Source organism: Electrophorus electricus, chromosome 13, assembly GCF_013358815.1.
Source record: "Electrophorus electricus isolate fEleEle1 chromosome 13, fEleEle1.pri, whole genome shotgun sequence".
Taxonomy (NCBI): Eukaryota; Metazoa; Chordata; class Actinopteri; order Gymnotiformes; family Gymnotidae; genus Electrophorus; species Electrophorus electricus.
The window spans coordinates 2,807,201-2,824,111 of record NC_049547.1 but is presented as its reverse complement, the minus strand read 5'-3'; the positions used below and the strand labels follow the sequence as shown (position 1 = coordinate 2,824,111).

Genomic DNA, 16,911 nt, shown 5'->3' with positions numbered 1-16,911 from the left:
AAATAAGGCATTCTTATAATATTAGCTTTCATTATACAGAAAATACTATTTTTATTATGATTAAGATTAGGGATGTGGCTGACAAAGCTGGAATAGAGCTTAAAGCAGCTATGTTTGGTGAAATCTCAGCACAAACCAAGGGCAGTGGTTTCCATCTGTCATCGTGGTGAAGCGTGCGGTTGGGGCGATGCTGAGCAGAGGTGGGCAACAGGCAGCAGTGGGCTGCTGTGTTGGTGAGGGCGGCCGCTCCCGTAACTAGGCACGGCCGCCTGTGTTTGCGGTTGTCCCTGGCAGCGTATGCGCCTCCAACCCAACCACGGCACCTGTGTTTGCTCTAGCACTCAACCCCGCCCCCGCACCACCACCACCCCCCGCACCGCCAATCTCCTCCACGTAGGTCACATGGCCATCAGATACCCTGGGTACCATGGGGATACAAAAGCAGGAGCTTTTAGCACCGTTAATCATTAACGTCACACCTCCTTTTGTTCTCCCTGAAGCCACCCACCTACCCTTGGCCTAGCAGACACGAATGCTATCTCCGATCCGCACCCAGGTCAGACATGACCGGTGAGTCGTAGGTGATGGTGTTACGAGTGGCAAGCCTCAGCTTCACAAATGGGTGGAGGGGTTTAGGGATGCCCCTGGTGAACTTTGCTGATTGGTCCAGACCTGAAAGGAAATGTGTGTGTTTTTCACACACAGAAAGAAGTAAATTTATCCATGCTCATACAAACTGCTTCCCCTACACCCACACACCATGCCAGACCTAATGACAAAAATAGTGTTAATAACTTAATTAGGCTTTTCTGCCATGGTCATTTATGTAAATGTAAATTTTTCTCTGTTTATACGTATTGCATCCATGATACATGATGGAGAAAGATTATTCATTTCCAGTCTTGTTTTGGTTGTGCTGTGGTTAATTAAATATCAACAATAAGCTCTCACTTTACAAAGTGAAGGAGAATGTGAGCATTCATTGCTGTGTGTTTGAGTGGTGTGTGAAGTGTTCTCGTGCACACACATACACACGCGCTTACTCTATGAGAGCAAAACAGAAAATGAGGCCATGTTTTTCTAAAAGGGGTATTAAGTCAACAGAGCCTCAGTCTTGTACTAAAAATGTTTCTGCAACACCATTTGCCACACCCTGCCCAAACTTGCTGCTGGTGCCCCCTCCATTCAAAAAATACATCCACACATTTTGCACACACAGGTGCACACACACAGAGAAATACAAAATGTCGGTAGAAGGTGAACTTGCAGAAAAAAATATATCTGTTGGATGAAATTTTAGTTTATCAGCAATCAGTCAACAGCTGGTTGAAGAGAAAGTGTCACTGAGTAGCCAGTAAACTGAGAGCACATTGAAGGTGTATGCTAACATGCTAAATAAAGGCATCACTAAGTTTAACAATTTTAACAAATGAAACAACAACCTTCTGGCATTTTTATATAAAAGACTCATTCTACAGCAATATCCTTATGTTTTTTCTGCTTTAACATACTTGAAAATAAAATAGCCTATAACTTCCTGACTGGGTTTACACACTGTGTGTTTGTCTATTAACCCTGGACTCTGCCGATAAGAGCCTGGAAGGTGAGCTCACCACAAATCACTAGTTTAACCTGGCAGTAGGCAGCCTCTCCTCTCAAGCAACACCCACACATTTGTGCAGATGCATTAACACACTGAAAGTCCCTGTCAAGGAAATAAAAAGCGGATTAAAGGAAGGCATATATTCTGAGCCCCAGCCAACGGGGAAATAAATGGCCCCGCTCTATTGAGTGGGAGCAGGCCGTGCCGGCGGCGTGGCTCCGACCGAGATGCCTGTTTGCCAGGCACAGGTAGAAGATGGATGGCTGGTTAAACATTGCAGTCATACCTGGCCGGTGCCATGGGCCGGTCAATGAGGCCAAGCGAGGGGACATGGTGGAGCCGTCTCCTCCTCCCCTGGCTCTTATCTCCAGTGTCCTCGCTGAAGAGCAGTGACCAGGGAGAGCAGACCAGTCGATGAGACAGAGTTCTGGAGAGTCTGGTGAAGCCCTTTCTTTATTAGCTGTGAGGCTTTGTGTATATATATATATCATTCCTCCTCTGAGACCAAAACCTCATGCACACTTTGCTTGTGGTTAATATATGAAATATTTTTAAATGGTAGCTAGCAGATTTGGTACCCAGCTAACCGTTTTTGACATGTCAAATATCCTCTGTCCTCCACGTTATTAAGTACTAACATTATTAAGTACTGACCTGTTGGCATGTCTAACGTACTAACATCTTATAACTGTCATTCCGTTTGTTCACCCTATTCAAAGATCGGCTCCAGCTCCCTGTTTGAAATTTGCATAGGGAAACCACGTTCCCTATTAAAAGTGTCTCAGTTAGCTAGCCATTCACCTACACCTGTATTTCCATAATGGAGCTTAGCCTCCTCATAGACTGCTTATAAGTCTCTGTGACAGTAAGTGATTATTTCGTACATGTTGCTAAACAGGAGCTTCAGTTTTGAAATGTAGTCGGTGTTGGTTCATGCGTGCCGCTCCTGCCTTAAACAGTCAGTTCGCATTCTGCATTTGTTTTCACTTGCTGTTGTGTGGTAAGTTGTGAAATGCTGGACATGTGCCAAGTCACCAACATGTCCAGAAAAAGCATAAAAAACAAATCAATAAACACACATGTCAAAGACTGGTAATAATCCTTTATGCTTAAGTTGCAACCAAGAACATTAAGGTCATGATTTCCAGGATGACCATGTGCCAAATGAAGAAATTAGTTATGCATTTTACAAAGAACCAAGCAATTTACAAAATAATTTAAAAAAAACCTCCTGCATATAAATGTTCAAGAGCTTGAACCCCATTTAAGTTTTTAGTGTTTTTAGTTTTTGTGTGTTTTAAGTGTACTGTTTGCATGTTTTTAACGACATTACCAGTACATATCATTTCATTATTTCAGTGAGTTAAGAAATGGCTTCATAAAAGGAGGTTCCTATAGAGTTCTTGATGGAATGGATTTAACCACAGTTCTTTGCAGTGTGAAGTCCGTCCAACAATGCTGTGCTGATCATTTAAAGTACTGCAGTGGGGAAGTGCTTTGCATCAAAGCTATCGGGTTACAGGTTCAAATCCCTGCATGAAGCACCACTGAAACAAAATGAACCGAAATGGCGGAGACCTGCAGGCTCTTAAAGCCCCACCCTTCCACTGTGTAGCTTTGTAATTGCCCCCTTGAATAAGGCACTAATCCCCAAGAATGAAAGGAAGATATGACATGAAAGTCTTTAGTGCCACGGAGAATCGTTCTACTTCAGCAGTAGACACAATGCCATTGAGAGTTATTTACTTAAAGCTAAATAGACAGGCACAATCTAATATGCCAAAAAAATGTGATTTTTTTTAACAGATTTCTGACAACACAGCCTTCTATAAAGTATTTTATATGAAATCTGTAAGTACTTTATTTATAATCACACTCAGGTATTTTTTAATAGTGGCGGGGGTGCTCTTCCATCCTCTTTAATTTCATTGACTCTATTCAAATGGTTTATGAAATGGTCTCAACTCATTTGGTTTGCCCTCACACACTGCACTTAAGATGCATACTTAGATAATTAATCTCATAAAGAAATCATCTTATGGCATATGAATCAGTTACCTACAAATCATTTGAATAAACTCAGCATATTGAGATCTAGAGGGACAATAAGTGCTTATTTAATCAGTTGATTTTTATATGCTTAGGGCAGCCAGCTATATTGTATGCAAAGGCCTGTACAGCACTGAGTGTGTGTATTCGTGTGTGTTCTCAGAGCAGTATCTTTAACGGGTTCCGGTACTTGCTAATCACCCAGCCTTTGTGTGTTTCATCTTATATGACTTAGTCATTCTCTTTCATTTCTGCTCCACGTCATGTCTCAGCACTCATAAATTACACAGTGGTGGCAAGTTAAAGAAGTGTTGAAATGCCGTGAACAGAGCGTTACTTTAGCATCAGTGAAGCATACTGCAGGACCATCCCACACACGCACTCGTGTGTTTACACGCAGATGCACACACACATGGGCATGCACATACAGGTTAAAAGAGCGTAGCACGAAGAACACAAACTAACTCATATTGCTGCAGCTATTAAAATGCTCTACTGCAAAAAAGCTTTGTGTTGTATATCTCTCTCTCTTGCATTGTGCAGCATCATTCCAGGACCACAGATCTTGGTGAGCCTGGTGGCTTCTGTGAGATCTACTCACCCAAATGGCATTTTTACAATGATGTGTCATAGCCTGTCTCTTTGAAATATGATAGAGATATAATAGGACATTCTCTTACGCTTCTAACCAGCCCTCCCACTATAACGTAAACCCCTAACTCTAAACACACTTTGTTTTGGCCAATTCCTACGTTATTGTTCACATTACAGAGAGTGCTTGCTATGGATGCCCAGCTATGGCACATGGTGTGGCATGGAATTCATCTGACATGGTGGCGTAAAGTTCTTTTAAACTTGCACACCTTATTAAGAATCCTAGCTTCAAAACTGTGGCACAAAAGGAACAAGATTTCTTTTCTGGGTTTTTATCTCCCCTCATGGCATTTTCTGACTGTCTGATCCTTGACTTTTCCATTAGTAACTGCTTAACTGGTCTGATTCGAGGTGCAGCTGATTTAATGAGATGGCCATCACTACAGCACATGCGTCCAAAACAGGACACCGTCCTGCGCCATGACCACCGTCTTGACCTTGTTTGTTTTCTTGGACTGTCCTCCCTAAATGGCTGCACACGCAGAGGTGAAGCCCGGCCCTGGAGATACATGTGCGATATGATGCTTGCTCGTGGAATAACAAAATGGCGAAAAGCCACCTAAAAGCAGATCAATGGCTATACAGTATGCCGTACAATGGGAATTAAATGCATGGGGCAGCTGGGCTCTTATCTGAACGAAACCCTGCAACAAAGGAGCGCTAAGACTAAGAGGCTTGATGCATGGGAAAGCCATGGGCCAGCCATTGTGGCTGCCCTTCTGCTGAGCAAATAGTCCAAACTGTTCATTCCCGTCTCCCATTCTCTCGCCACCACATTGTTTGTGTCCTTGCATTTCATTCGGCGGGTAAGATTGCTCTCAGGCCCAGTGAGCAAACAGTCCAGAAAAGAGCCGGCTATCTTCTGCTGTTCCCAGGAGAACTAGCATTTTGATTTGGGCTCCAAGCTGTCAGAGGATTGGAGAGTTGATGTCAGGGTGCCTGAATTAATTGCTTTAAGCCATGGAGGGGCTGACTGCGTTTATCACCAACTGCTCAGTGAAATGTACGCTAGTAGCTATGTCCTCTCTTCTAGATGCTGGACATCTCCTTTCGCTAGACACCTTGTACTTGATACACTGTGTTTAATAAATAAATAAATAAATATATATATATATATATATATATATATATATATATATATAGATAGATAGATAGATAGATAGATAGATAGATAGATAGATAGATAGATAGATAGATAAATAGATTAGTAATTAAGACTTACATGGACTTAATTCTTATTAATTTGCTTTTACAACAGTTGTATTATGCAGCGTATTGGCTTACAGAAGCATGATTAAAAATGTTATATGTGCACGATAATTTGTTGTCTGACATGGAAAAGCACAAAACCTTCCGTCACTCATATGTTGCATATTGAATTCTGGTCCAGTTGTATTGCAGTTATTGGACTGGCTAGAAATTGTATTTAGACAACAGAATGGTGACCCTCCAATGTGTTATGTGGGAAAAGTAAAACATGTATTTTTGAACAAGGCCTTTACTCTGTATTTCTTCTTGGCACTACAATGACAGCAGTCATTTTAAAACTTAAACTTTTCGTACATCTGATGCAAACAAAATGCTTAAACATCTGTTTTACCATTGCTTTAACTACCAGTCAAGTTGGTATTTTAAAGGGATTTTATGCCACACCATCGAGGGCACTAAGTATTTGAAAAGCTTACCTTCTTGTAAATGTTCTTTTTATAAGCAATCCCTATTTCTTAGTCAATCTTTTCCCTGCTATAAATTATCTGAACGACTCCAAAGGATTCGTCACATTGGACTCGTGTCTAATAGTGTTTGGTTTTGCATGGAAAGATGACTATGCCCATGATTTGCATTGGAGAAATAGAGGAACAGTCTCTGGGAAGAGTGACTTTAATAGGGGGTTGATCCTCTTAAGCTCCAGAAGTACAGTTATGGTAACGGTTGGTAAAACTTTGAAGCTTTGAAAAAAGATGAGCCTTGTTTTGCTCCTCCTCTAGGAAAAATGGAATTTTTTTCACTATTTGGTTTTTATATCCATTATGTCCATCTTCATTTTTTGTGATTGCCTTTGAATGTTGTTTTAATTTGTACAGCCGAGTCTCTGAGGAGTGATATAATTATGTGTTCCATACAAACATCACAGCTTTTTTTATGTGGCTCTAAGGCCTTGTTATTTCTTTCTCTAATTGATTCCGTTATTGTCATCTCCAAGTCTCGGCTGGGCTTCGCTCTTTTGCAAATTGCAAAATAAAGGGATGCGATCGCCGCTAATAAATCTGCTGTCTTGACAATAGTAACACGACTTAATCTGACAGAAAATTTAATTAGCCTGGCTACTCTATCACTGTCAGTGGTAAGCAGACATGGGCTAAATTGTCTGTGTCAGGGGAGCACTAACATGTAGTACAAGTAATCTGTTCAGATATGCTAAAAGCACCTCTGGGCTTTTAAACAGTGCCTTATTCGAGCATTAATATCAGTGTGATGAATGATGTCTGCCTTTATATTGTGTTAAAATGAGGATTCACATAATTCTGGGTGAAGGTTGAAGAATTATATAGTAGACTGTGATAGGAAAGCTTCATTACAATAACATGCAATTTTAAGTGCCATCAAACTCAGTACAGTCTGTGTATATACAATCAGGAATTAACAGCCTTTGAAAGAATATTGAATAGATTTTCAACAGAGCATCATTTGCATCTGACATAGAGCTTCATTTGTTGCAACTTTGTATCTACATACAAGGAAAAAAATGCATGGAATAATATTACAGAATGTAACTCTGGTGTGCAGAAATGCTTTAGACTTGATTATTTTTTGTCATGCATGCCTGCCCAGTTCTTCCTTGAAGAAAAGGGTTCCCATGAATATTGCATGAATACAGTATGTCTGCAGTCCTCTCAACTACAAGCCCTTTGGTGTCATAGAAACTGCTGGAATCACCTCTGTGACACACCCGTCTCACGTACAATAAATTGGACATGCTCTGTCTCAGGATAACCCATCGCCTCTGCCATTTCTGCATTGGGAACACATGCAGGACAAAATTTGATTTGCTTTTGTTATTCTGAGAATCACTCTGGGGCATCTGGGCTTGTTTGCCTTTAGCGGGAAATGGAGATTGGTTTGGAAGTCTGAATGAATTGCTGGCGCCTGTGTTTATTGCTTTCATTAAGATTTAATGAGTTGAGTGTCCTTCCCAGTGACTTATATTTAACTGCAGCCTTTAACCAGAGGAAATGTTGGATGAGAGTGAGTAGCGTTGGCATCCATACCATGCACATACGTATGTGAATGTCCACACAGGGGGGAGTGGGTAAACATGAGCTAGCCTATGTGGCCATGCTGAATAGTGCAGTCTGTTTTATTGTATCTATATGCACTCTTTTGGAAAAGTACAAATAATATGCACACTGGAAAAGATAAAAGGAGATTCTTGTATTTTCTATTTGAACATAGGTTTATTTTAGACAACAAATCTGAAGGTTCGTCATGTGTAAAGGTCTGGCCAGACCTGATTTGGAGAGACCTGTCTGAGAGGAGGCCCGGGACAAGAATTTCACACCCTCCTGTTAGAGCAGTGTGAACGCTCTCCCGACTATGGTCACATGCCTGCTCAACTTCCGCTGCCATCCATCTGGATTTCTACAGCCTATACTAGAGCCTCAGCAGGACAACACTCAAATAAATTGAGTTGTGGAAATGGAGGACGTGCAAAGATGATGGGAACGTTAAAAGCAAACGATGTAGAGGCCAGCCCTTACGATCACTTGCTTAAAGGTTCATTGCAAAAGTTCATTGCAACTTTCAATCATCATGCATCATTGCAGCATACACTGTGGGGCACTGCTTGGGTGAATAGAAATGTATTGTATGAATCCGACCTGTGGGGCATGCTGCATTTCCCATCACCTAAACACATATCTGACTCCACCCACACATGCACGTATTCTATATGCTCGTGCCTTGCATGACGAAGAGGGGAAGGTTACTGCTGCTGATTTTTCATCCTTAAACGAACACGTTCGGCTGAATCTGCAGGGGCTCTAAACGTGCCGCGCGGCTGCGATGCGCCCTCACCCTCCGAAGTGGGACTGGGTGATTATGGACAGTGTGAATGTTTCGAGATTCATGTAGTGCAATAGCTTGCTAATTGTCCAGGTTTGTAAAATCTAAATACATATGCTCCATTTCAGATGTTTGAGGTCACCTGCTATGCAACATTTAGTTAATCTGGTGATAACAGATTAACAGTTTTTCAAGGGAGACATATTTACCAGCTTTCTTTCCTCTGCAATATTATTTGAATTACACTGCTCAGTATGGTTCCCTAATGGTGCTCTGCACAGAAATGCAAGAATATTGTTCTGTACAGAATTTTTTGAATCTAGAGACACATGAATATTGCAGCCTAATTTAAACTGAAGTGCTGTTGACTGTACTCTGCCCATCAAATGTCTGAGGACACTTTGCTTTTTATTCATACTATCTGAAAAATACTAGATTTACACAAAATTATATATATATAATTTGTGTAAATCTAGTATTTTATATATATATATATATATATATATATATATATATATGTGTGTGTGTGTGTGTGTGTGTGTGTGTGTGTGTGTGTGTGTGTGTGTGTGTGTGTGCTAAAACAGTTTTACTAATACTTTGGACATATTTTTCAACAGTCATGTTAATCATTGTCTTCCTGGATATGGTTTTGCCTAAATTATGATCGGAATATATTTTGAGGATCACTGAGAAATTGAGAAATGTGTAGAAAACTTAATATGAAGAAATTAGAATGGTTAAATACTATACCAGTTACTGTCACAAATCTTCCTCAAAATAAAACGAGATAGTCTTCAATATTTTAAGTGGTATACCAACATAAAAACATGCTCATTTATTTATTGCAATTTTGAAAGCAAGAGAAAAAAACAGTCGTCCCCAAACTTTTGACTGGCAGTGTGTTTTAACAGCTTAGTCGAATTGATCCATGATCTTTATCTCTGAGGAATACCACTGAACTACTTTCTCATGTCCCGATTAGATGGTTGTCGGCGCGTGCGTGCGTAGATGAGCACGCACGTGTGCATGTGTGCTAAACAAGTTTTATGTTCGTGTGCTGCATCAGTCGCTTACACGTTTTAGATATAAGTCTTTAAATTTGATATTTTTGTATAATACTCAAACCCTTTTCCATCATTGGGACATTCCTAATGCATTTCATTTATCAGGCTCTAATCCCGTAAATGTGGTTCAGTATCGCGAATAGGCCTACAAAACCGCTCTTATTTTTTCTTGGATGCTGACTATATAATAGTAAAATATAAGAATGAGGTATCAAGGTGCCGGTTTATAGTGCTGTAATGTATGTGCTTTCCAAAGTTACTGATACTACCGACGAATGTTTGACACATTGAGAAATATACCACAGCTGAGACATCCGTTAGTCAGAAAGACACATTTGATAAATTAAATCGTATTGTAAAAAACTGGACGACCATTTAAACACGGCATAAGCTTAAGCATTTGTTTGAAACTGATTTTCATATTCCTGTGCCGTAGAAAATACATTGCCCAATGAATAAAATCACAAAGAAAATAAGTAATAGAACGTATTAAAATGAATAAACCTAAGCCTGCATTTAAATATATTTAAATTCCTTATGCCAGTGGTAGGTTTTACTGTTTATTAGGCTGTCACACAAGACCCACATAAATGTAGTAAACGTAAACGCAGTGTAGGCCCATATTTCGATATGGTTTCGCACATGCATATTTTGTTGTCACGACATTCTGTACGTATATAAAAAAATCCTTTTAGCCCGTTTCACCCCCTGTTAAGTCCTTCTGATGCAAGTGATACTGACATCTCAGATTATTTTCCTTTTATTCTTTCTTTGTCTAGTTTTTGTCGCGAATCTGCCTTTCGAACTCGCACTGAATGTGTGTTCTTTTAATATACTGTGGGATAGCAGCTTCGCTTGCTGCGCTTTGGGATTAAAAGTATTTCGTCTCAGAGAGAAGTTAAGTCGGCATAGTGTGGACAGCCCTATCCCGGCAAAGGGCTAAAAGCAGAATTACAGCTTGTAAGATCGGTGTCCGCCATCTCCCTGGAGACGGTTCTACTTGGGTGTTCCAGCTTTAGTGGAGCAAAATGCGTGCTACTGATTGGCCTATAAAGGCCATGTAGGTTATGTAAGACCCCCAAATTTCGTTATATCGTAGATCGTTTTTTATATTGCCCTTGTTTACATCTCTAACCACAAACTGTTTGATAATTGTAGGGTTTGAAAGCTCACCAGGGTGCAAAACTAGCATAGGCTATATTTATGCTAAAGAAATACAGGATTTAAGTCCAACAGGCATACGTAGACGCAGTTTATCAGTGAAATCAGTAAAACGTCAATTGTGCAAACAACTAGGAAAGGCAAATGTGATTTAAAATGTGTGGAATGCTGCCACCAATTCCTCCGATCTCGGTACATCAAAATTTAAGTAATGCAGTAACTGTGAATGTAATTGGTGATTTGGCTATTGGCTATTTGCAGTCTTTTATTTGCTCAAACATTATGCTCAAATGGTAAAGTTCAAAAGAAATTATATTTATTTACTACTACGGAAAAATAATACAAGTCGTTTTTTTCATCTTTCTTAAATATGTATTAATCTGGAATCTTATTATGCACTAAAATCAGTATTTAGATTCCATGTATCTTATCGCCGTCTTTACGTTTTTAGTTCCAGCTTTTTATATATTCACTTTAATAATGACACCTTAAAGACTTTAAGGTGACCGCATCGGACACAAGGTTTATTGACAGTTTTAATAATAATAATAATAATAATAATAATAATAATAATAATAATAATAATAATAATAATGTCGATGATTATTATTATTATTAGTAATAGTAGTAGTAATAGTCATATAGTAACAGTAGTATCTCTGAATATATAATTAATATAATTAGAATTTCTCAATATAGAATTAATAAAACTAGAGTGGTTTAAATGTCGGAGGGCCTCTCAGTATGACTCTTAATCATAATGAGATTAATGGATTGTAACAGATTTTATATGTAATATACAAAATCTGTAAAATACAAAACTCGTATTATTGTTGCTGTCGTCGTAATACAACTATTACTACAATAATAATAATAATAATAATAATAATGTTATATTTGTTATTATTACCAAAAATAAATATTAATAGGCATTAAACCGTATAGGCACATTATATAATTATGCCATAGCCCGTAAATGTTCTGTTTTGCCTTTATATCGATTGTCTGTTAAATACATGCCTATACCAACTGCGTGACCTAGTCTAAATGCGAGATAGTCACATAGCGAGCATTAGATGTGCGTTCGCTGACAATCCCATAGACGTCTTTCATTATCACTATTTTATTTATTGTGCGTAACCTGTGCTTGTCCGCGTAGTATATTATTCTGCTGCCGTCAGCATTAATTTTGTGTGAAGGACCAACCCTACTTTAAGCTATGAGTTAGCCTGTAAAACGCGAATTTTTCATTTACATTGTTTATCTTCGAGTTTTCAAAAGCATCTGCCAAGTGGAAAAACAACTCAACCATTTCCAAGTACCTTAACTCTAGAAATTTGTTATGAATGGTCTAGGAAGTTCTGGGCAGGATTCCCCAGTATGAATGACATCAATCAGCTGGCATCGGCGTCTGTCAGTTGCCTAAAAGACTTGAGGACAGCTATGGTAGTGTTAAAGCTCACGTCTCAAGTAGTCGCGGTTGAATCATCACACCATATTGTCATGAATTCAAGGGTGTGCAACCTTTCGCGTTCCCTGTAAAATGCAGACACTCGAGTCTAAATTCCAGCATGCCGACAAAAGTCCTAAACGAGAGCAATGAATTTATCGAAATCGTATATGAGAACGTGAAATGTTCCTACCTGTAACCTACTGGAAAGGACTCAGTGCGCAGTTGGAGTTGACTCGCCCGCTGCCTTCTGCAAAGTGCTAGAGGCATCACAGCATTTATTTGAGCTCAAACTCTGTCACTGTTGACTTTAGCACAAAGCAAAGATTTCACTGCCCCGCTAGTTTAAAAAAATGATTATTTTACAGAGATATCGATCGGTGCGCTATAAAAATTCAGCCTAGCATTATGTCTAAAATGAGGGGAACAAAATTTAATATCTGTGTAAATTTACCTAGAAGTAACGTGCTTTCATTCACAGTTTACAATCTTGCAATTTTGTCTTCCATGCACACGTACTATATATGTATTAATAGCATATTTTCATTGTTTACCAGTTTTTGTTTGTTCGCAGATCACGAGTGTTTGAAATAGGCTTGCCCAGCGCGCACACTGCTGCTCTAAACATAAAGAGCCTAGAAACGGCCTCTGTCCGTAATTCAACTTGGAGAGGCCACGCGTTGTGAGCACATGTAACTGATTACGATGTAACTTTTTTGTTCCCTGGTAGTCGCATTTTACTAACATGCGGTATGATTTACAAACTGCGGACGGCTTTTGGGTCGATTACTTGAGTATTTTATCTGTTGTAAGGAGAGGTGTGTTCGAATATAACACACTGTGCAGACGCATACGGGTTGCCGTTGTCAATCAGGCTTACGCTTCTCTCCGCAAAGACAAAGTATTTAACAGGGAGCAGGCCTTTTTTATTGGCTTCCAGAAACCTGTTGCGCGACCAGCGCGCCCTAGAAAAGAATTCATACGGATGGCGAAATGACAAACTTGTAGATTGGAAATTTTGATTTAAAACTACCTGATTGATTCATCTGATCAATTTTGTGTCGGTGATAATCATGAAATCATAACATGAATTACTAAATATATTATAATTTATTTTTACTAAGTATTTTATTTTTTGATTTTTTAACGTAAAATATAATAATAATGTTATTATTGTTGTTATTATTATTATTATTATTGTGGTTGTTATAATTTTTTTTATTTGTTGTTGTTGATATTGTTAATGATGATGGTGATCATGGGTATCCTTTGACGTTTTCATAATCATACCATATTTGTTCACATCGTTTTCATTAGTCTCCTCATTTTGAAAGTAAGGAAATGTTATTATTTTGGGAATTATAATTTTAACGTAATTCTGTGTATGTTTCATATGAAGCACAGCACGTGCGTTTCAATTTAAATTCCAGTTACACTGCGGCGTTAGTCATCAGAATAACCATACTGAATCCTTGCCTAATTTCACGCACAGTACCAGTGAAAGCTGTTTAAACTATGTGGGCCTGTTTATTGGGGAAGTGGCTAATTGGTTCTGGGGTGGGGGGGAAGCCAAGAGAGAGGTCTGCACCGCCTTATTCACTGTCTACGTGTTTGGGTTGAAAATAAAATGACATTCTTAATAAACCTTAGTTTTTATATTAATGCCATTTTTATTTTCATAACTATGCTTTGTCCATAATAAGTCAGATTATATCTGTTTAAATCATGATATGAAGAGAACATTGAAAAGACCGGCATACACTCAAATTGCGATTAATAATTTGTTGGGTCGTTGTTGAGGAGAAAGAAGCCTACCACTAAAAACATGAATGAATGAATAACAACCAAATTCACGGTGGTCAGTAAAAATTCAGATAACACTTTAATATAGATTCTGTTCTTGTCATCAGCTACAAGAATACACATTTACAAGCCATAAATAAGGATTTCACAAATGACTGAAGAACTGTCGTCCCTCTCATTCATTAAAGATTCCCCGTACTCAGGCGTTATTTGGTCCATTTCAAAGTCGCTTGTAGAGCTGTTCACATTCGTTTCTTCACAACATTTGTCTTTACAAAATAATTACTAATAAACTTGAACACTAAATTAACGAGAAACGTCAAAAATCCAGAATACATATGCACAGACTGTACTTTTTACAAATCTACAAACGTGTGAGAAGGTCCAGCAGACTTTAGGAGGAGTTCATGATTGGCCTCGAGTACACACCTTGATAATATGATGTGTCCGCTGCCAATGGCGACGAATCAAAGCCCGCTTTGCCCGCCATTGACCCCATGGATAGTGCGCCGGCCATCGGAGAACCGTAACCATAATGCATCACTTGTTCATATGTCTTTAGGTCCATTTTGTGGTGCTGTTGTTCTGATGACATGAGGTTGTTGATAGAGAACGGGTGGTTAAAAGAATAATGATGCTCTGCTTTCAAATGCGCCTCGTGCGCGAGGACAGAGTGGTGCTGCGCCATGAGATGCTGTTGCGAAGTCGGCGAGGCTGCATGTTCTGGGCTCAGACCCTGATTCGACTTCATGTCGGACAATGACCTTTTGTGGTCGTTGGTGGACGCGTTGGAATGCGGGGATTCGTTGCCATTGCAGCTCTCGGAACTACTGTTTGATCCGCCCTCTGATGACTTCCGTCCGGACTCCTTGCTTAGTTGTTTCTCGCATTTGAAGCGCTTTTGCCTCCTCAGATAGCAACCGTTTTCAAACATGTTGCCTGAGTCGGGATGGAGGGTCCAAAACGAGCCTTTTCCAGGCTTGTCTGGGGAGCGAGGCACTTTCACGAAACAGTCATTAAAGGACAGCGAGTGGCGAATTGAGTTCTGCCAACGCTGCTGGTTCTGACGGTAGAAAGGGAAAAGGTCCATTATCCACTGATAAATTTCGCTTAGTGTTAGCATCTTGTTTGGCGACTGTTGAATGGCCATTGTAATCAGCGAAATGTAGGAGTACGGTGGCTTAGCGTGCGTGTAGCTCCTTCGATACGTCTTGGGGTCCCTCGATCTGTTAATGTTAGACTGACCATACATCGGGCTCATAGCGTTCATGTTGGTATATGAGGTCAAGGCGTTCATTGAGGGCGGTTGCGCCGCCATAGGACTCATGTTGGGGCTGAGGGCTGCGCTCATGCCCGTCATTCCCGTGCCCATGCCGGCCATCGCCCCCGTACCCGGGGACATGCCAGTCATTGACGGGCTCATCCCCGTGTTGACATAGGACATGTTCATGGTGTTAGCCGTCATGTTTGCCGTGGTGCTCATTCCAGACATGGTCATATATGTGTTCATGGAGTTCATTCCCAGTCCAGTGTTCATGTTGCCAACTGAGGTATAACACTAAAAAAGAGAGAAAATAGTTTCATTTTTGTGACCAAAAAAACCACACACACACACACACACACACACACACAAACACACGCACACACAAAGAGCTATCAGAGGAGATATGGGAACTCAAATGAAACATTGCATTCGATCACCTTTGGAAACAAAGGTGTATTAAATTATTTGATTTGATCTTAAAATGCGTAAAAACGTTCCCATTGTTGTCCGATCGAATGAGAATAAGACTTATTTCAGGGAATCATAAAAAAAAACAATTTGGGAAAATTAGTACATTTGCCTGTAAGCCTCTGTAAATCACCGCGTCTACGCTACTAGACAAGAAATGGGAACTAAGCATATTTTAACATAATTAAGCAAAACGTCCTTTTCGCTTTGTGCTAAAATAATAATTAGTATTGCGGTATTTAGTCATATATACATAAGAGTCGACAATAGGAAGGAAGTTGGTATAACATGTCGAGCACAACTTTGTTAGGATAGTGCGGGGCGTCGAGATGGGGGAGGATTTGGAGGCGCCTCAAGTCAATATTTGATCTCAAAGTTAATATTATCTCTGGGCTAATATTGAGTTGTATAAAACGGAATCGGCTTTTGACGAGAAAAAAAATATATATATATGTATTTAGGGGACCCACCTCAGGCTCTCCGTAGTAGCTCCAGTCTGCGTGTTCGTGTCCTTCCATTTTGACAGCACCGAGCATCCTGGAGATTTCCTCTATTTTTCAAATCGTTTTCCCACACAAGAGCGTCCTCTGGCAGGCGGCGACGCCGGTGGTTGTTTGGAACCACAGGATACTCGTGTCGTAGTTGTGCTCTCCTGTCAAGGGCTGGCGCATGTGTGTGTGTGTGTGTGTGTGAGCCAGCCGTGCCCACGGACGCTGAGAGGCGTCTGCTGATGACTGGAGTTCAAATGACGCCTGCTCCTGCCTGTTAACGCTATGATATAGCGCTGTGCGCCCGGCGAGCCTCCAATCCCTTCTTCACTTGGCCCTATTTGAATAATCTGCTCACACCTAGGCGTGAGACTTCTCGATTTGCCCCCCTATTGTACACCTGCACTGCTTGAAAAGAGCAGCCTCCATTTGAAAAGATTCATTATAACCTAATCTTATTGTATTCCAGCAGGATAAAGGGGCGAAGAATTGTAAAGGGGTGTTTTATCATGCACAGCCTTTCTAGATCAATTTTGACGATTCACGTCACCTACTAAAGGACGTCTTCCTTGAACAATTTATCAAACTTTCATGTTTGGACATAATTTACTTGAAATCAGAATAAATTCATATGCTTTTCGTAGTCACTGAACCATTTTTATGGTTAAATACACCGCTTTTCTTGACCGCTTATTTGAACTCATTCCTTTCAAATACATGTGATAGGTTTGAGTTATCTCATGTAGTGTTTGTCACATTTTACATAGACAAAGTTTGAAAAACGTTTCTATAACTTAAAATCAAAAGCCTACTTGCTTTTATATCGAAAAAGCCTAATTCATTCA

General features: G+C 39.9%; 1 protein-coding gene and 1 long non-coding RNA gene across 3 annotated transcripts; both read right to left on the bottom strand.

Moving 5' to 3' along the window:
* Positions 1-377: 377 nt before the first annotated feature.
* LOC113574115 lies at positions 378-12,284 on the bottom strand. Of its 2 annotated transcripts, none has more exons than XR_003410285.2 (3): positions 12,237-12,284; positions 513-672; positions 378-418 (listed from the first exon to the last, which is right to left on the bottom strand). It is a non-coding gene; the product is annotated as an uncharacterized LOC113574115 (long non-coding RNA). The 2 variants fall into 2 exon arrangements; XR_003410284.2 differs by lacking the exon at positions 12,237-12,284 and adding an exon at positions 1,890-1,973.
* Positions 12,285-13,981: 1,697 nt separating this feature from the next.
* On the bottom strand, positions 13,982-16,237 carry foxa2 (forkhead box A2). Its single transcript, XM_027004853.2, has 2 exons — positions 16,049-16,237; positions 13,982-15,404 (listed from the first exon to the last, which is right to left on the bottom strand). The coding sequence occupies exons 1-2, from the start codon at positions 16,112-16,114 to the stop codon at positions 14,241-14,243; spliced, it is 1,230 nt and encodes a 409-aa protein (XP_026860654.1). The 5' UTR covers positions 16,115-16,237; the 3' UTR covers positions 13,982-14,240.
* Positions 16,238-16,911: the final 674 nt, after the last annotated feature.

Excerpts from the sequence above, each read along its gene's own strand:
- foxa2 (XM_027004853.2), bottom strand. The coding sequence starts at position 16,114 with ATGCTCGGTGCTGTCAAAATGGAAGGACACGAACACGCAGACTGGAGC. Across the intron at positions 15,405-16,048 it reads GCTACTACGGAGAGCCTGAG|TGTTATACCTCAGTTGGCAA; the intron begins GTGGGTCCCCTA and ends TCTCTTTTTTAG.